We start from the raw sequence: 20,660 nt of genomic DNA, 5'->3' as shown, positions 1-20,660 counted from the left end.
AAGCCTTTCTGCACCTTCTTCTGCTTCCCCCCTCCTTTTGCCAAAATCCAGGAAGACACTTGGGAGACAAACAGAATAGCCACCGGATTCAATGCTGCTCCTTTTAAAGGATAAGGTCCCTTTCTCCAGTCTCTTCCCTTCCACGGACTCAGCAGACAAACCAGAAAAGCTCTGCAAACCGCTGGAGCACACGCAAGATCCCATCTCCCCTTCCAGCCCTTCCCCACCTCCACCACAGCTGCCCAGGAAACCCTCTGCAGAGGACAGGCTGCTGTGCCTCCCAGGGAGCAACAAGGGACAGTCACTGTGCCCTCCCTCCTGCCCTGGCAGGACACACTCCTTCGTCCTGAAGGCAGGGGCAAGAGCAGGACATGGCATGATGCTCTGTGATGCAGTACTGCTCCGGGCACAGAGCAGCCAGTCAGCTGCAAAATAGATCACTGGGTCAGGAGGCACTGCTCCACCATCAGCTGTGGGAAGCACAAGAGGCTCAAGCGATTTGCTCCCAAGTGCATCCTGAGCATGGGAACCCGGCTCCAGCAAGCGACGGCGTACTTACCATCTCGCGGCGTCGGCTGCGTCTGAGTAAAATAACTATTGGGCTTGTCTGCAAAGAAACAAAAAACACAAGCTGTCAGCGGTTCCTTTTTGCACGCTCTCTCCTCCTCCCCCCAGACCTCTGTCCACAGCTCCCCAGCAGCTTTTCGGCCAGCATTTCATTCCTTCAGCACACATGCCCTGCGCAGGTAGGCACTGACAGATCCTGCAGCAAGAAGGCAGCAGCAGGAAGAGGAGCTCCAACTCTGCCCTTGTATCAATGGAGCAGCTCTGGCCTGGGATCTGGCAGCAGCCCTCTCCTGCCTGGCAGGGCTGGGGCTTGCCTCAGCCCACTGTGTGCCATTTCACGAGAGCTATGATGAAAATCACGCTGTGTATCACCTCTCATAAACGTACCCACCTGAGCACTGACTCACCAAGTCATTTGGGTTGAGCAGTGGGGAATGCTGCAGCCTCCGAGGCAAGAAGGCAAAGGTGGGAGAAAGGGGTAGCCTGGGGCAGCGGAAGGTTAAAGCATCAACCGACACAAACACAGGACTCAGAGCAAGGTGGCACAGCCTCGCCACCAGCCAGCCCTCTACGTTTGGGTAACTCCTGATTAAGCAGGGGGGTGAGAAGAGTAGTAGTAGTAGCTGACTACATGAGAAGCTCATGTAGTCAGCTCCACAGACTCTGCTATTCTGAGCGGGAAACACCCTAAAGCCAGTATCAAACTGGGCTCTGCTCTCTATTAAGTGATGTGCCCAGGGCAGCAAAGCCAAGCTGTGGCAGAGGGCACACCACTCCTTACGTGGCCAGGCTCTTTCCCTGCCATTGCCTGGGCTCTGCTCCTGCTGGTGATTTTTAAACGCATTAGTGTATTTTACAGTTTTGCACAGCTTTTTTCTAACCACGCACACACCAGGTGAAGCGGTGCATCCCAAAGCGAGGCTGGAGGATTTGCCTGCCCTCTAAAGGTTTTTCTCTCAGCAGGCGTTCAGCACTTTCCATCAAGGAGGTCAAAGACATCACTGCACGACAGAGTCTTCCTCCACAGGCTGCGCCTAGAGAAAGCCAGGTGCTGGGAGGATGAGGCAACAGAGCACAGTGCCTAGAGCAGCCGGCAATACGTGGATGTACCCATCTACTCAGCCGCACCAGGGATCAGATCAACAGCCTAACCCCACAGAAAACTCCTCTGTCTGGCCCCAACCCTCTGCCAATTCTTCAGAGCAAGAGAGCTAGGAGACACATCTCCCACCCATCGCTTATAGAGACAGGGCCCCAAGGCTCAGCAGTTTTCTTATAACAAGGGAGCAGCAGAAGCCCCTGGCCAGGGCAGGACTCACAGGAGCCCATCTTTTGCCCCTCACTCCTCAAACAGCCCTGCTGAGATCCCCACCTCGCAAACAGACTGACTGTGTTCCCCTAGGAGCATCACCCACGCTCGCACCTCCAGCAGCAGATCAGAAGACACAGTAATTAGGGGTGGGGAGGGCAGGGAATGGGACACGGAACATAGAGGGTGCGGCACAGCTGACAGCATGAGCACACCCTACACAGTGGGGAGCTGGGGCTGGCCCACGCACGCCCACCTTCGCAGCTCTGCTCCGCAGCTCTGGGCCAACATCATCTCAGGGAAAAGCAAGGCAGAGCTATGGAGTGGGCTGTCACCTCCCCAGCTTCCCCTGAGACAGCAGCAGGTGAGCGATGAGCACCCGGGCACAGGGCAAAGCCCAGCCAGCAGCTGGCAGTGTCGGAAGGGCCACCCCACACACCGGCTGCCCTAACCCCTGTCTCTCCCTCCCCTGCTCCTCCCACACGTCCGGGGACACCTACAGTTGTTGAGGAAGAGCAGGACAGCAAATCCCAGCGTCGAGGTGGCCAAGAGGATGAGGCAGATGTTGCACGGGATCATGAAATACCGCACCACCAAGGAGACCTTGTGCTGGTACATCCGGTCCCGCTCCAAGGCCCCCGGCGCCATGGGGTACTGGCAAGCCGTCATGCTCAGCCGTCACGCTGCGGGCCAAAGCTCGACACGCCGCTGACCCATCCAAGACAGAGTAGCCACAAGGCTCACATGGATCCCTCTTTCTCCCACCTTGGTTGTCTTCAGCAGCTGCAAGACCTAAGTCTTCCCAGAGGTTCCCATCCTCCGCTCACAGCAGGAGGGCAGAGCAGGCTGGGGGCACCTTCAGGAGCAAGAGTTGGTTCCCACATCAGCCATCTCGGAGGCACAGCGTAACGGTCAGGTCCGAGCCCGCTCCAGAGCGACACCCACAGTCCCGTGCTCAGCAATCCCTCTTCCAGCCCAGGAGGTATCAATCCACACCTGCCCGTAGAAAGCAAACTAAACAACCCCAGGCAAAAGTGCTGAGAGCTCAGATTCTGCAGCCAAGCCCAGCGGGACGGGGACAAGCTGCTACCAGCGTGGGAACGGCGGAGGCTGCAGCAGCACCGACACACCGGGACCCCCTCAGGCTCGCAGCCTCGGCGACGTCCGTGTCTCCTCGGTGGGGACGGGAGGGGAGGTCTGGCTGCCCCGTCGGTGCGTGGGTGCCCCTCGGCCCCTGCTCAGGCTCCGCTCCAGACACGCTGAGCTTCCTCCACGCGTCTCCTCCGGCTGCGGCTGCTCCGGGGCAGGCACCGCCGCGCTCACCGGCTTCCGACCCTCCGGGGCGGGCGCTCGCAGGCAGGCGCCGGGAGCAGCCCAAGGGTGCCGCTCAGTCTGCCCACGCTCCGGGCGCGGACAGGCGCTCCCCCTTCCACGCCGAGGCTCCGTCCGCAGCTGCTGCACATCCGTCCCCGCTCCGCTCCGCTTTCCTCCAGGGCAGCCGGCGCACAGCGCTCCCCCGCCGCCGCCCCTCCTCGGGCGAACCAGGCGCCAGCTCTCCGGCACCTTCCCAGCCCCACGGTGAGCGAGAAGGGGCCGCAGCCCGGCTTCTCCCCCTCGGTCGGGTGCCGCCTCGCAGACCTCGCCGGCGGAGAGCAACGCTGCCCAGCACGGGCACCGGCACCGTCACCGCCACGGCGGCGGCCGGGGCAGCCCAGCTCCCCTCCTCACGCCGCTGTGACATGCCAGTCCTTCCCGGAGAGATTCCAGCTCCCCGCGGAGCCCGGCATGGAGAGGCGGCACAGAGGCGGGTGGTGGCGATGGGAGCAGCGGCCGCCCTGCCTGGGTGGGTGGGCGGGCGGCGGGAGCTCGGAGCCCTAATTCCGGCGCCCGACGTTCACCCCACGCGCGGCGAAGGGGCCGCGCAGCATCAGACAACGGAGCAGCGGGGAGAGCAGCCCCAGCCCGAGCAACCGCCTGAGCGCCCGCCCCACGCCCCGAAGTTTCCCCGCCCGCTCCTCTGCCCCGCGGGGGGCCGGTGGCCCCCTCCTCCCCTCCCTCCCCCTGCCGGCAGCGGCTCCGGGCGCCGCGGGTCGACCCCCGGCAAGCGGGCGGAGCGAGCCCCTCCCGAGCGCTCGGGCGGCCAACAAAGGGGATGCGAAGGCGACCGGGGGCGGCGCGGCCGGCTGGCGGCGGAGCGGGCGCGGCCCAGACAAAGAGCGGGAGGCGGCGGGGTCGCGCTGCCCCCGGCTCCCCCGGGACCTGTGCGCGGGCAGGGAGGGGGGCCGGGACCCCAGCAGCGCCGGCGGCCGGCCGAGATGCTGAGGGGCGGAGAAAGCCCTCCTGCCTCACCCCGGCATCGCGGAACGGGCCGAGACCCCCAGGGGCCGAAGCAGGAGCAGAGCTGCGCACAGAGCGGGGCAGCCCCTCGTTGCTGTTTTCTAGGACGTTTATTCTAGAGGGTGGAGGCACACCTGCACACCCGGCACACCCCCAGGGACTGGGGGCAGCCCCACCGCAAATGCCCGGGGAGCAGGACTGGGCTGCAGGACCCGACTGGAGCTGGAACCCACTTCTTGTTCTGGGTCCGTGCTGGCACTGCTAGCGCACCGGCTGGACCAGGGGGAGGAGAGCACGGAGGGGAGAAAAGGGGTGATGGGACACAGATGCGCCATCGAGCTCTGCTGCTCCTCTCCTCGCCTACCTGGGTATTCCTGTCCTTGGGAAGCCAGAAGTCTCTGGTCACCACTTTCTTTTGGCAGGACACTGACAGCTAGGACAGGAATGCTGCCAAGAGGAGAGCTGGGCTGAAAGCCAGAGGGAGGTCAGGGCCAAGAGCCAGATTTCTTGAGTGAAGGTCCAGCAAAGGGGCAAGAGCAAACAGCAGGTCAGGGCAGCCCTGCTGCAGCCAGAGCATTCCCAAACACCATGGCACCTGGTGCCCACAAGATGAGCCTCGGCTCCCAGGGCCTCCCCTCCATACCTGCTCTCCAGGTAGAGATGCCATCTCACCATCTCTGGTGAGATGGCACCCCTGGCAGAACACACAACTCCCAGCAAGCCGTTTCCCTGCCCGTGATACCACACATCTAGAGCACCGTGACCTGCCACTCCATTTTTAAGACACCATCGTCCTTAGCAAACCATCTGAGCTCTTCCTCACCATGGAGAAAGCAAGCAACTCTGGTGACTACAAAGAAAGGAAGGCCCTCTGCTTACAGAGCCACCTGAACACAAGTCTGGGCTGACTGCTCCCCAGCCGTGCAGTTTCAGAAGCTGGTTTACCACCCAAGCCATGGGGCAGGAGGGCTCTCGCAGGCACTGTGGAGGGGCTGTCTGCACCTTGCTGCACCATGTGCGAGGCAAGGAAGCAGTCCTCACACACCCGTCCCGTGCTCGTAGGCGAGATAAGCACTGTGGAGATGTGGCAGGGGGTAACTCCGCTGTGGTCAAACCGGGAAGCTCATTGCAGAGAAGCTGCTTTAAGTTCCTCCTGTCTCCCTTACCCGGCACCAACCAGGCAGCTGCCACAGTCGGGAAGGGAAGCACAGCTTCTTCCCAGCCACTGCCGGCAGTCACCACGCAGGCCCGGGCTGTGGCACTGCCCCACAGCTTGGCAGCGCTCTCCTGCCCACCAGGATGGCCAGGTGCCACGGCTTCACACGAGGCAGCTACAGCTGGTCTGCCAGCAACCCGGCTGCAGGGGCTGCACAGCCCCCTCTCCCTGGGGAGGTGCCCAGCTGGTGGGACAGCAGCATCCCCACCACCCGCTCCTCCACAAAGCAACAACTATAGGCTGCCCAGGGAGGTGGTTGAGTCCCCATCCCTGGATGTGTTTAAGAATAGGGTGGATGATCTACTTGAGGATATGGTTTAATGGGGATTAGGGATGGTTGGACTCGATGATCTCTAAGGTCTTTTCCAACCTAGAAATCTATAAATCTATGAATCTATGAACTTGAGACGGGAGAATAACCCTCACGGGCAGCACGTACCCTCCCAGCGCCAGCCCCAGCCTGCTTTTGCCATGCTGCCCCTCCCTCCCTCACCTTGGAAATTCACCTGGAGCCCGAGGGACACAAACACTAAAGCTGAGTCCTCCCACTCTCCCCTCCGGCGTGGAGATGCTGAGGAGGCTGGGTGGTCCTTTAGCAGGGCATCTCGGGCACCGCAAGGCTGCGGGGTCTCCTTGTGGGATTGGCACAAGCTGCCCCACAGCCACACCACAGAGACATGCTGCTCCTCTCTGCTGGAGACGTGGGCTGGGAGCATCCTGGGCATCCCAGTACCACACGTGCAACATTGCCAAGATCAGTACAGGGAAGAAGAAAAACGGAGAAGGGAGGAAAGAAATCCAAGTCACGTCCCAGACATTGCTCCTCTTTAAACCTGCATCGCTCCCTCCCCTCCCCAGGGACTCGCAGAACATGATCCCAGCTTGCTGCGAGGCACGGGATGCATCCTAACCACCCTGCCAGGAGGAGAGCCCACATGAGCAGGGTGCCTGATGGCCTCACCTCCAAGCAGTAAAGCAGATTGGCATGCACCCTGGGAGCCGACACACGCAGGGGCTGCCAAGAGCCCCTGAGAGCCCAAGTGCTATGGGGACTCAGCAGGGAAACACTGTGCCAAGCCATCTCTCCCAAGCAGACCCCTGCTAGGAACCCATCTCAGGATCCCCTCACAAGCAAAGCCCTGTGCCAGGGTGAGTGCTGATGAGCCAGGTGGAAAAGGGCTCCTCAGCCAGCACCAGAGGCCACAAGGCCTCCTGGCACACGGCATAACACCTCTCCCTTCACCAGGGACAAGGCATAAGGACTGGCTGAGCAAGTTGGAGCACACTGGCAACTGGATGGAAACCCCGAACCCCACCACAACACAGAGCACCCTACCCCTCCAATCCAGTATTTTTCCCTCAAAGGCTAAACTCAAGTCTCTGCCACTGCTGTCCCATTTCCAGTACCCTCCCCAGTTACCATAGCCCCCTTGGAATTTCTGGAGCATCACACAAGAAGCCAAGATCTTCCCCAAAAAAGCAAGCAGAGTGCCCTGGCCCTCTCCGCTTGGTCACTGTGTGGCCAGTTTGGCCTGGTCCTGCATCCTTCTGCTCTGCCCTGGGACACAGGTGCCAAACTCCTGCCCGATGCCTTTACCAGGGCACTGCCGCGCTAATGCTGGCCCAGTAGTATCCCTCTCCCCTCCTGGCCCACTCCACACTCCCCTCAGGTAGGGGTTCAGAGCCATGCTCCCCTGGCAATTCCAGCACATGTGGGCTAAGGCCAAAGGCTCAGCTTCGGAATAAAAAAATAAAAATATCCCCAAAGGGAAGTGAGGACATTTGCATCCTCCTGTGTGCATGTTTACACATGCAAATCAGCCACCACACAGTCCTCCCTTTCTTCCCAGGTCCGCAAGGACTCTGTCCCCTCCAGCCATTTGGGGGCCACTTTTAGGGGCAGCACTGCCTCAGATCTGAACAGCCTTTGTGTCCTGGAGGACGCAGGCTCAAACTCCAGCATGGGCAGATCAGCTCATCACCCTCTTGGGAAAGACAAGACACTTGCACCCTTGCCCCTTACGAGTCTTTCAGATGAGGCTTTATAATCAGCAGAGCCAATTGCACTGGGGAGACATCACGCTTGCCTGGTCCATCCATGTGGCTCATCATTTTTGTCCCTTATCCATCCCCTCTCCAGAGCTGGCTGCATGTAGACACCCCTGTACAGCTATAGCATTTCAAAAATGCCTTTTGTACCAGCTAGAGCACGCAGGGACAACCAATCTCCCAGCCGCTCCTTCTGCCGACCATGCCCACCAGGCACACTCAGCCCTTCCCTTCACACTTCCGACATCAGCGCACGAAGGACTAGGTAAGAAAATACAGCAAGACCTGATAAGGCAAAAGTGCACAGAAAAGCCACCTTTGGCTCCATTATTTTGGCTCAGAAGTGAGCAACTTGGAAGAACACACACGATCAGCTCCAGGCCAGTCTGAAGTGGAAAGAGGTGGCTGTGCACGAGCCAAACACACCCAAGACATGGGGACAGCTCAGCCCCCCCAGTACCTCTACATCTGGCTCAGTCTACACTGGGACAGCCCAGCCCGGCCAGCCCTGGCCAGAGGGGACTCGTCCCTCAGCCATACCCCAGCTCCATAGTGGTCCATCCACCACTCGTCATCCTCCCTCTGAGCAACGCCGCATGCCTGCGCTGATGGCATTTCTCCCTTCACCTCCTCCATGGGATGGGAAGCAGCCTGGCTAAGGCTGCATGTGTTTGGAGGGGATCAGCCCCAGCAGGGTGCAAGAGGCAGAAAGTCATCACATCTGCCGGGAAAGAAGAGGGAGGGACAGGGTGGTCAATTTAGCACCCTCAGACACAGCTGCTATTCCTCTGCTATAGGCAAGAGAACATTATCTTTGAACTCATCCATATTCCCCCCTGCCCAGCTTTCTAAATGAAAGTGTTCAATGCATTAAGGCCTCCGTGTGGTCACCAGCCAGTTTAAAGCCCGGTGCCGTTAATGGGTTTATTTCTGGGCTTTCACGGCAAGAATGTCACAGCTGCTGCCAAAACGCAGCAGACAGGCAGAAGGGGCTGGGCTGGGTGCAGCTGGCTGTGCTGAGCGTGGCAGGATGGTAGTTTCATCCTCCTGCTTGTGGAGCACAGAACTGGCAGGAGACACGTATTCCATCACAGGACCTGGGCAGGCCCCAGCACATCAGCGCTGGGTGCAGCACAACCCACGCACGCTGCCCGGCATCTCTGCACTGACCTCAGTGGGGAAGGCTCACAGGCATCTTGTGGGACCCCGCACCCTCAAGCCACCAGTTACTTGGGAAGAGGGAACACCAGCAGGAGACACCAGTTTCATTTCCTTCACCTTCCCACTTCTGCCTACCAGATGCCAGATACCAGCCTGCAACACCAAAAATCAGTGCTACTTTGGGATCTGACTGACAGCTGTCAATCTCTCCCTCCTCACTGAGCTAGAGACCTTGCAGAAGCCCCCAGCTCCTGCTGTTGCCAGGCTGATTCCCCACCTGGCTCCCTTCTTGCTAATCCTCTTTGGCAGGGAGCTAATTGGGATTTATCTGACAGCACCCAATGCCTAGAGAGCCATTTTGCGCTTCCTTCGGGGACAGGAAGGAGGAGGAGGAGGAGGGAGCCTACAGAAGGCGTTTGCACATTCTCCCTTCCCCATCCCCTCCTGCAGTTTTACAGGCTAATTACCAGTATTACAGAGAAAGGAGTGAGAGGGGGAGAAAGTGGGGATTTTAATTATTTCATTTAACACTTGGCAGGACCCAGCTTGACTCCTGCTGAGCAGCACTTGGAAATAAAGAGCTTTTAAACCCTATCAATGGGAGACAGGAGAGCGGGTGCATGAGATGGGGCTGGGGTGGGCAGCCTCACGGCTAGGTTGGTGTGTGTGCTGGGAGGGGAAAGGGCTGTTAATTCACATAATTCCTAATAAACAGCCACACAGCACCGGACAAGGAGTGCCTGGCTATCTCTGCTGAAGGGGGGAGCTTCCCCATTTAATGACTTTGTCCTGAAAGAGCCCTCTCCTACCATGCGACACTGGACCACACAGCTGTCTTCCAGACATGCTCAGGGATGTCCAAGCATGGAGAGTTGGAGCAGGCCACACACCTGTGCTCTGGGGAATGCAGGTCACCCTCTCCCAGCACCACAGGCCCTTCTCTGAGCTGGCGGTCTGCATGGCACAGCCTGTGCACACGCTGCACTGCAGCTGCAACAGCCCCTCCGTTAACAGATGTTCCCCCACATGCCCCGCACAAAGCCCACACCTCTTCCACCTGGCCACCCACATGCCAACAGTGAACAGGTTTTATGATGCCCCTACCTCCCTCCTTAAAAAAGAAAAAAATAAAAACCCACAAGGTTTGCACGCAGAACTCGGTGTCCAGATCTAAAAGCACAGGGCTGCTGTGCACGAGCAGACCCACAGCAAAGCAAAAGCCAGCCGGGGAGGGGGCGATGCACCTCGGCACGGAGCCACGCTGCTCCCCACTGCTGTGGCCCTGGAGCCCCAGCACCCTGCCCAGCCCTGCCACCCTCTGCCTGCTCACACCAAGGGCCGGGCTCCCGCTGGCACCGGCGCCCCCGACTCCCTGCGGGCTCCGAACGCGGCGGCCGGGCTCGCACCCGCAGCCGAGAGGACTCCGCAGACCGAGGCACCGCGCTGAGCATCGCACATCTTCAGCGCCTTCCTCCCGGGCAGCCGCGCTGCCCGCCGCGGGGCCGCGCTCAGCACCGCCGGCGCGCTCCCGCCGCGCCGAGCCGCAGCGGGCGCACAGCGCCACCTGGAGCACCGCGAGGGTGATGGGGCAGCGAAGGCTCTGCCCTTGCGGGGGGCACACACCGGCCTTCCAGGCACCGCAGCCTGCGGCTCCTGTTTCCCCCAGACAGCACCGACTCCTTCCCTCGGAGGAAGAGCCTCGCCTGACCGCTGGAGTGGCGTGGGAAGAGAGCGGTCCAAGCCTTCGGCCTCTCTGCGCGCCGAGTTGGCGGAGCTGTAAGGCATCACTTCTGCCAGCCCTCTCCCAAACACACCCCCGTTTGCTGTGCAAGCTGATGCAAACTGGCTCATCTGCAAGGGGGTGTGAGGGTTGGCTGGTGTTGCAGAGTTCCTCAAGGATATGGTAACTTGGAGGCGGGTGCAAATAGGCAGAAACAGTAGAAAACAAGTGATGAAACAAACCTACAGCACATCTCTGGAGCAAACACCCAGCAGGCTAAGATTAGCAAGTATGCCTGGCACTCTGGATACCTTTCCACCAAGAAAGCAGTCATCACCAGAACGCTTCCAGACAATGATGAACATCCTTCAGCAACAGGAGTGGGGGTATGCCTCACGCTGGGTCTGCCCAAAAGAGTACCATCAGCTGGAGTTAGGTACTGCCAGTAACCTCCTACAGGCCTCAGAGTCCTAAAACCACATCAGCAGAGCCTAACTAGTAAGAAAACATACCGTGCCAGTGAAAACCAGGCAAGCAGGGACCATGAAATCAGAGGTAGCTCACCAGAACACCTCCATTCCTGCCCACCCAGCCCAGCACTCAAGGAGGGCAACGCAGGAACGGCCAGCACATACCCTGCGTGAAGGCGAGACATCTGTTTGCCATGCCAGCTGTACAAAGTGCTGCAGGCAGAGGGAGTGCTGGGAGCAGTATTCAGGAAAGGGCCCACCAGCCTTCAGCCCGAGCTGCTCTCGAGAGCAGAAGCTGAGCTCCATGGCACAGGGCAGCCAGGCAGCTCTCTGCCACCTCCCCCCAGCCAGGGCTCCCCAGTTCAGCTGGACACCTCACCCTGCTCCCCACCCTGGGTCAGAAGCCAAGTTACACCAGCCAAGTACTCTCACTGCACCTCTCCCATGAGCCGGTCCAGCCACAGGAGAGCCTGCACCGGCTCGAAATTACACTGTGCCCTGGAGTGATGCATCTCTGCATCACCTGCCTGCCACAGAGGCAGGGCGCGGGGCCCTTGCAGAACAGCTCCGAGACAGGCACTCAGTCCTGGCTGTGGCCAGCACCCACCACAGACAAGAGCATCAGCCCCGGGCCCTGGTCCAAACCGTCTGGTGCAGCAGAGCTTTGTTAACCACTTCCCCTAAAGCAGACAAACCACACCAGCCTCAGAGCAGTGTGAGACAGGCCTCCTAGGAACACACAGCTGGACCTACCAGCAGCGCGAGAGGCGGCAGCATTGTCCCCTCCCACAGTGCAGGAGAGGACATGCATCCCATCACCAGCTCCATGGTGGTGGTGGTCAGTCAAACCCAGTGCAGGCTGCTTCCCTGGGGAGAGCAACACCCCCAGAGCTACGCCGTAAGGTGAAAAGAAGAAAGCTCAAGCACAGAGAAGAAGAAGGAAACAGCCAGCAAAAAGCGTGTTTGTACATGCCCCCGGGAGGAGGGTAGCTGCCCCGGTTGGATCAGGAAGGCAGGGAGAGCTGCTGCCTCTGGGAAGGAGGGGAAGAGAAGGGACACCCTCTCCTCCAACCAACTACAGCCCTGCTCGGAGATCGCTCGCAGGCACTGCAGAGCGGCTTGCACGTTAGATGGGGACGCAGCACGGGGAAGTGCGCAGCCCTGGGAACCCAGACCCTTTTTCTCCTGCCCCCTTGCCGTCTGGGAGAGACAAAAGCAGGCAGCATCTAGCTATCACTGTCAACCACACACAGCTGAAAGTGAAACTCCCGACTCAATTCACACATCCCAGGGCTGAGGCACGGCAGCACGAGCCAGCAGGGGCTGCTGTTGGCTTGGATAGCTTTGCTTCTTGCTCCTCCTGGACCCAGAGAAGCCCAGGCCAGGAGTAGGCAGCTTTTAATAAAACTTTTACATCCCTGTGTTCCCTCTCCAGCGCCTTTGCAGCAAGGGCACATTTCCAAACAAACCCTTGGCCTACCCCTCCACAATACAGTCTATATATTATACATAATGAGGGGCACAAAACAGGTAGGAAATAGAGCAATAGCTTTAAACAGCTCACCAGCCACAGCTGGTCCAGTCCTGGTGTAAATCCGTATTCCTTGGCTCAGTGGGCTTTGACACAGGCAGCCACGATGCCCAGGCCAAGGCTAGCTGAGCTGCCACGGCTCCATCCTGCCCCACACCACATCAAAAAGCCAGCTGCTTATCCAACTACATATGTGGGGCAGCAGTGCACCTAAAGGTCTCAAGATGAGCACAAAGTGGGCAGAAGAGCAGCCTCAAAGTCAAAGCTGATGCAGAGAAGCATTTTGACATCTCTATACCCAGGCCTGTCTGTACAAGCAGGGGACAGCTGTCTGTCCACAGCAAACGTGGACCTGGGACCTGCCATCACAGCAGGGCAGCTGCCCGGGTGTGGTGGAGAGGGGCAGCAGCAGAGGGAGGCATTCTGCTTGCCTCATCCTCCAGCCTGAGCCAGCCATGCCACCGGCGGATGTGTGCAAAGGTTCGTGTGTGCAGGGGGAGGGCACGAGATGAACTGCCAGCCCCAACCACATGCCAAACGCCTTCCTTACATACGCTCTGTATCCACAGCCACCAAACAAAGGAGCTGGCCACGAGGCTCCTGGGATGCCGGGATTCCCAGCGCCAGGCATCAGAGGGAAGTGGGCACCCTGCCAGCCTGCAGCCGTGTACATTGCACACCCTCCCCTCACCCGCTAAGGGCTGCTCTCATCAGCCTGGGCACGCACATGGTTTGTTTTAATGACGGGGATCTGCTGTTTCAAACAACCATCTGTGCAGATGACAGCTGAGGACGAGATGAGCCACTGCTGACATGGTGCAGAGCAGGCGAGGGGACCAGAGAAGCAGGGACAGGAACACCTTGGGGGCTTCAACTTGTGCCCACACTTCACTTGCTCTTGCCAGAAAGATGCCCAGCATTGTCTGCGGAGTGTCTGCCTCACAGCTGCAGCTTCACAGCTCAACCAGGATGGGGGGCACACACAGCCTCTGCCCTGGACCTGCAGCCAGCAGTGCTCTGCCCTCTTTCATCAACTACGTGTGCCGCAGAACCCCCAGGCCAGGTCAACAGGCAAACCCGTCTGTTTTACCTCCAGTGTGAGCTGGGACAGTGCTCTCCCCCACCCTCCCCGGGGAGCTGGTGAAGGTGAGAGGCTGAGGATGGAGTCAGACATGAGACAAGCACTAGGTGAGAGGTGTCCTTAGATCACAGTTTGGTGCCCGCAGCACTCTGGAGGCTCGGTGCCGCAGCAGCTGTCACTCGCTTTGTGCGAGGACGGTAGCAACCCAATTGAGCCCAGGCAACGATGTGAAGCTGGGCAACATGGAGGCAGAGGAGAACACAGTTCTACAAACTGTGATCTAAAAGCAATAGCTCCCTTTGAGGTGAGTGCACACTCTGCAGCCAAGAGGCCATGGGCATGGGTGTGCCTGTACCCACCTCCAGAAGGTTTCTATTGCTCCAGCGTATCCTGGGTGGATGGAAGAATGACATGGACTAGCCAGTGAGTCTGATGGTGGATGGAAAAAATGGTATTTTTTTGCATGACACACCACCACTTACCAGCAAGAAGCTTCCTATGTTCTTTAGAAAGCAGGGGAGGGGAAGGAGAAAAAGGAGAGAACAAAACAGTTAGAAACAGGAAAACAGACAGCTAACCCAAAGCTCTCCTACCCTCCCCCAAGCCCCTCCTCCAATGCTCCACTATCGACACCACCTGGGACAGCTTCCATCCATCATCTTCCAGCCCTTTCCAGGCAGCATTGGGCACTAGACTCCCAAATCACCCCAGAAGATCGTGGCCGGGTTGCTGGCCTTGTAAGCCCATTGATTTAAACGTGTTTTTGTGGCACAAGTGGCTCCCAAATCTGCAGATATCCAGAAAACAGCAGGAGGCTGATGTTACTGACGATACTGTACGCTGCAACAGCCTAAGTCATGCACAACAAAACAAGGGAGAAACAGAGAGCCTCAGAACCAGGACAACACCAAAACACCCATGAGGAACATCTCAGCACCGACGGCTGACCATGAGCCACACAACACAGGCATGCTGCGTTAGACACCACAGGCGACTCGATCCATGGAGAAGCCTGCACTCTTTCCTTACAAGGACAGCTAAAGGAGGTCCTGGAGAATGTAACAAGTGCAGCCAAAGTCTCAGAAGCCAGCATGCATTAACTGTTAAACTTCATGGGTTGCCTTGTCAATTGATTTTCTGAAACCAAACTCACAATCTGGAAGCACTCAGCACCTAAGTCCGGAGCTATCCACAGCCGTGCCAGCTTCCCAATACAGGCTACCAGGAATCAGTTCTTTCCCATTCAACACAAAGGTGCACACATCCTTCACCATTGCAGCTCAATACCTCCTATCCAAAAGCATCACCTGGGCCAGAACTACCTTTGAAGTCTAGGAAACCAGAAGACTAAATGAAACGAGGTCCCCAACACACACGATGAAAGAGAAGGCTAACAGTTAAACAGCTGAGCATTTTAATAGTTGTTATTGAGAACAACTTAGTTATCTGCAAGTAAGCTATGGCAGTATAGAAGTCCTGTAACCATTAGAGCGTTCATTCTAGATGCCTATGGAAACAGGAGCTGTCCTCGCAGCCAGGCCTGTGTCCCGCCAGGACATGGGTGTCTCCTAGTGTGAAATGCACTTGAACTCTTTTCTATTTCACCCAGACCACTGTGCCTCCTCACAGGATCACGCACTAGCTACTAGATGGTTAAAAGCAGGGTGGAGTTGGGAGTACATGGTGCTTCTTGTGTGCTTTTCTCAGGCTGGACTCTCCAAGGCTGCTGAAAGGACAGACACGGAGCCCCAGGGGATGCATGACCAGACGGGTGGGATGCAGAGGATGGAGGTGGGGGACTTCCCAGGGAAAGGGAGCACGCTGAGCCACATAGCAGAGGAAACGGAGGAGGAGAAAGACAATGATGCAGCTGGAATAGAGAGCCTCACCCGCTGCCCCGGTACCCAGGCTGAGGCCTCCCTGTGCTCTGCATGCCACGTTAGCAGCAGCTCCCACAATGGGCTGTGGGACATGGGTAATGTGACACTGTGAAGAGTCCTGACAGCTCACTGAGACTATTAGGGGAAAAACAAAGTGAGCATTGAGGGCTGGAGACGGCCCCATGCCAAGGAAGTGACGTGCAGCCTTCTCCATTGGCAACCGGGAGCCCTCTCAGCTATAAGCTGTTGGGAGATGCAAGGAAGAAAGGAAGAGGGGAAAAACAGCTTAAAAATATCCCAGAGCAGCACAGTTATTTTGGGATTTTAATTTATAAAAAGAGGAAGAAAAACAGAAATGAAAGCCAAGACCCCATGGCCAGCTCTGGTGCAGATGAAATACGACTGTCTGGCTGCAGGACTGCAGCACTCCAGTTGCTCTGATGCCTCCAAACTAAAGTCACATGGATTGCGTTACCTCCATCACATCCTTTTGTCACCTGGCAGAAGAGATGGCTCTCCTGGGCCCCTGGACAGCACGGTCTGGGATCGCCAGGGGGAACAGGGCCCACGTCCTCTTGCCCTGCTCCTCCTGGGGAGCAGCAGGAGAGCCCCTTCTCAGCAAGGCTGCGCCTCTGAAGAGCCCTCTTGTCCAGGCGAAAGGAAGGCACAAGAGCAGTGGCAACGTGTTTGGGACAGCAGAATGGTCTCGACTGGGCGAGCGTGCAGGGAGGGGTCAGAGGCTTTTCCTGGGGTGTTCAGATACAGAAGCCCTGGGGACAAGGCGTGCTTGGCTGGGGTTTCTGCAAAGCTGTCTGCCCACCGTGTTTCAGGGGATTCGAGTCGATCACTATCCCCTGCGGAGGGAAAGGACGTGAATGCCAGTGCGGGAGACAAGGCAGTCACTGCAGGGGACAGAGCATGGCCAGTCATTAGGCACTGCATGTTTTGGGGGAAGTCTCAGGCTGTGTGGGCGTAGGGCAGCTCACCCAGCTCAGCCTGGTCACCTCGGGCACCGTGGCAGAGAGCCAGCAGCTGCCTGGCAGCAGCCGCCGCACACCACTCGCTCACATGTCGTTTACTGTGCACAAGCACTTCTCACCCCTCTGCTTCACAGCAGGCGGGTCCCTCAGCCGCTGGCACAAGCAGCCCTGGCACCCCAGGGAGTCCCCCTGGCAGGGCACCACGTCACTCCACCACACCTCCAAGAGGCAGACCAGACCACATCCCCTAACGCACGCAGGACAAGTGACATGCCCAAGGCCACCGAGTGAGAAGCTGCGGCAGAGGTATATCACACACACAGAACAGAGGGTAAGCTGGAAGCAAAAGACCTCATTTCCCACGTGCAAAAGCACGGCATTCCCAAAGCAGCACCTTTTCTTTAAGGTAGCCCTGCAGGTAGATCCAGCCAGGGTGTGGAGATCCTCAGGTGCAGGTGGGGCTTTGTGCTGGGTAATGAAGTGTCACTGCCCGCCTGCTTGATAGCGACTGACGCTTCCCCATGCAGATACCAAAACCTGATGTTCACTGGGACTGTAACAGCAGCTGCTTTTCAGAGAACGGGCAAAACCAGAAGGAGCAAGACAGTGACAAAGAGAAGATGAAGTTGCCTGGCCAAGACCCCTGCAGAGCTGCAGCCCTCAGGGAATGAGAATTGCAGCTTTGTAGCACGAGGACAAGAGACACGAGTGCTGCTCCAAGTCCAAACCCCACCTGGCTGCCTGGGCTGCAGAACAACAAGAAGGAGCATACGGGATGAAGGTGGGTGGACAAAGGGGTCAGTGTCGCCTGGGAGTGCTGCTAGTTCTAGCTTATGGGTGTATGGGGAACAGAATCCCAGAAGGGTTAAGGGGCTTGAGACGCACCCACTCGGGCTGGCGTTGCCACAGCAAGACCCAACACTTGACCCCGCGGAGCCAGAAGTTGCCTGTGACTCATGGAGGCCTCCGAGCTCTTCTGCTCAGCAACAGCCACCCACCCACGCAGCAGTGCTCCAGCGCCAAGGCCACCGGACAGCATCCTGGACACCCCAGCACCTTCCCACACACACTGACCTGCAGAGCTTCCACCCTGCAGCTCCTGCTCCTTCTTCCTAAGGCCTGGCAGATCACACCAGTCTGGCAGGGCACACATGTTCTCCTCTCACTTTTAGAACAAAAGTGTAATTGAGATGAGTAACCCCAGAGCCTGACCTGCCTTTCAACTCCAGCAAATTTCACTGTGCTTTGATTTTTCCCTTCATCATGCTGTGGCTCAATGAAGCAGCTGTTAACATCAAGAAGGGGAAAATAAGTTTATTTTACTATATATTAAATAAAACAAAAAAGAAAGGACAGCAGGAGGCTCTGTTCCAAGGTCAGGCACTTGACTGCAGAAGGTTTTCCTGGACAGAAACACTCGGAGCAGGGGAATACACCCGAGCTCTGCAGAGAAGGAACGCAGAGCAGGAGGCTGGTGCTCGTGCCGTGTCGTGCCTGGGGAGCACAGGCCAGCCGTGGCTGGAACAACACAGAGCTATCTCTCTGGAGCACCCGGTACATGCTTTTTGACTTACTCCTGCCAGGGGCTGAGACGCTACGTCATGAGAAGTGGTACTTCTGAGAAACCACATGCGACTTGGACAAGTCACCCAACACAGCTGTTGCAAGGCCAGAACTATCTCCTGCCTAACAGCTCAGTTCCCGAAACACTTGACCAACGCGTATCCCAGACCATTTCCCTGCCGCTCGGGTCAGAAGTCCCCAAGGCAAGCTGTCCTCTGGGAAAACACTGATCCCAACCCCAAGAGGAGGCCCTGTAAGATGGCCTTGCAGAAGGACAACTGCTGACCAAAGGCAAGCTCAACCCCGGCGCTCTATGCAGGGCAGGGGGTTTTCTCTGCAAGTCTTCCTTTGCGGCAGGGACCCGCTGCGTGCCAGCGAAGGGCAGGGGGTGGATATCGCCCACCTTCACCCCCCTCTCAGTCAGATGACGGTGCACCCAAGGGAGGAAGCTGGACTGCCTGCAGAGCCAGGCTCCGAGGGGCCAGGAGGGATCCCTGACGGATCCCAGGAACCCGACAGCACGGTATTTCCTTTGCCATCACACTAACGCCCCCGATAAGCCCGCCAGCGAGATCCAGGTTGGACTGTCTCATTCCCAAGGAAACAAGCCAAGGGTTCCCACGCCACCTTCCCGCTGCTCAGCGCACAAAAGCAACACAGACTTCCTGAAACCCCTCTCTCCGTCACCCTCCCTACTGTTTCCCTGCATCCTGCTCCAAGGCCGCGCTCTGTGCCGAGATAACAAGGCACTTGGCTGCCAAAACCAGCAGCCACAGGGGCCCGGGATCCACGCAAATCTGCATCCGAACAAAGACCTGATCTGAACGGGCAGAAACCGGAGCTGAAGCCCTGTGGTGGGCTTACCTAACCCACATAAGGCTGGTGTGGGATCTCAAAGAGCTCAGGGACGGGGAACCAAGGAGCCACTGAAAGCCAAGGGCATGCAGACACCTGCCGAGGGAGCCAGCAGCCAGGAGGGCTGACAGCTCAGCCCCGCAGGAACGGGCAGCTCTGCGGCACCTTCCACGTCCCGTGAGCAAGATGAAGGGCTGGAGAAAGTCAGAACAGCCACAGACAGCTTCCATCAGTTTAACATCAAATCCCTACGCAAAGAAACTCGACCCAAGCAATGGCACACTAGGAAAGAAAATTTCTCTGTTTTCTTTGCAGTTAGTGCTTAATTCAGAAATTTTCTTAAGTCTGAGGCATCCAGCCGTCCCCCGCTCTTGTAAATTACACACTAATTAAACACATTACACTCACTCTCAAAAACATATCAATCAATTGGCATGCGATCAGCATCCAATAATTGCTGCTGCTGAAACTCAGCCTCCCTGGAGAGGTGCAATTCTGTGTGTTAATTGTTTAGGTTTGGCAAGCGAGATGGGAGCTAACGAGCAGCCTGACTGCCACCTTGGGAGGAGGGTGCTGCTGAAGGGAGAAGAGGAGGCAGGGATTTTCCCACCTTTCTCCCTTCCCGAGCTCTGAAGAACAGTCCCCAAAACACAGCCAGAATTGAAACCAGATGTGTAGGAAGTGTCTCATTAGCAGTAATTGCTTTGCAAGGATTTGAGGTTTCCCCTCTGTGCCACCACCAAACACACTTTCAGAAGCTGCTGTGGCTTGGGTAGCAGGACGTGTTGGTGGGGGGGAGGAAAAAACCCACAGGGCAGAGTCTCTACTACACTAACATTTTTATTGAAGCCAGGGAAAGGTTACTCAGACTGGGCTGGCTGCAGGCATCAGGCAGAGGATAACCACTCCAGCAGATTCAGCTGAAAAAAACTCAGCATCAAAAACCCTCTTTCTTGACTGCAGCTCATCACGACCAAATGATTCGTGAAATAGCCTCATGATTAGCTCCCTTGCACCCTCCCTGCTTTCACAAGGGGGAAAACAGGCACGAGATGCTCTAGGAACTCGTCTCCTTCCCCACAGCTCAAGGCTGATCAGAGGATCTGGCAGGGACTTCAGACTTCCCATACCCAACCATGCCCGCTTGTAATTTCACCTGTGGAGTGATTTTCCTTGGATTACAGGGCTGAACCCAGAACAAATCAGAGCCTACGACACAAATAAGAACAGGTCAATCAGGTCCTTGCACAGAACTGCAGAGCTGTGTCTATTCCCTGAAAGAGAGAGACCCGAAACAGGGCAGGACAGCCATGAGCCACCCCAGGGACGGGACGAGACCTGGGACCTGTTCTGCACAGCCCTTGGCCCCTCTCAGTCTGGGTGGCATCAAGAGCCATCATTTTCTCCGTGCTGCACAAGCTTCCTCCACCAAGTGAGTTTACCACCTATTCATTTTACTGAATCATCCCTTTGTTCTTGTGCTGAATTCCAACTTCTTCAAATAAGTGCGCAGGAGAATCTCCGACTGACAGCAGACTGTCTTCCTAACTGCCTTCCTGCACCCCGCACAGCACCAGCCTTGATCACCCCGCAGAAACGCAGAGGGAAGTGGCCAGCACAGCCAGCCGTGCCCACTGTCCTCCACAGCCCGGCCCCAGCCCCTGCTGCAGGGACCCTGCTTTATTATCCTGGGACAGAAAACCCTGGGAAGTGGCACCTTGCGCTTCCCCACATCCCTCAGCAGGTTACGAGGGTACAAAGCTGCCACCCACAACACGACATTTGCCAGCAGTGCAGCACTTTGTCACCTCGCTAGAAAGGGCCAGGTGAGTCCATGCCCTCAGCAACCTCCCTGTCCCACGTGCCAGTCCCTAGAACCAGGGTAGCGTGAGGGACCCCAGATCCAGCTGGGCTACATCCCCGGTGCTGTAGGACCACTCT

The 20,660-nt window shown here is 57.6% G+C and overlaps 1 protein-coding gene across 3 annotated transcripts in view; it reads right to left on the bottom strand.

Moving 5' to 3' along the window:
• Positions 1–20,660, bottom strand: part of AGRN (agrin) — a 115,422-nt gene that overhangs the window by 56,144 nt on the left and 38,618 nt on the right. For 2 of the 3 annotated variants that reach the window (XM_086625605.1, XM_086625607.1), the window contains exons 3-4: positions 13,924–13,944; positions 560–607 (exon numbers count right to left, since the gene is read on the bottom strand). In XM_086625605.1, coding sequence (XP_086481731.1) covers positions 560–607; positions 13,924–13,944 — 69 coding nt within the window. Of the gene's footprint in view, positions 1–548; positions 608–13,923; positions 13,945–20,660 lie in introns of all 3 variants that reach the window. The other variant, XM_086625606.1, reaches the window with a different exon arrangement.

Source organism: Tauraco erythrolophus, chromosome 23 (genome assembly GCF_009769465.1).
Source record: "Tauraco erythrolophus isolate bTauEry1 chromosome 23, bTauEry1.pri, whole genome shotgun sequence".
Classification (NCBI taxonomy): Eukaryota; Metazoa; Chordata; class Aves; order Musophagiformes; family Musophagidae; genus Tauraco; species Tauraco erythrolophus.
The sequence above is the reverse complement of the archived record's forward strand: the minus strand, read 5'-3'. Positions and strand labels throughout refer to the sequence as shown.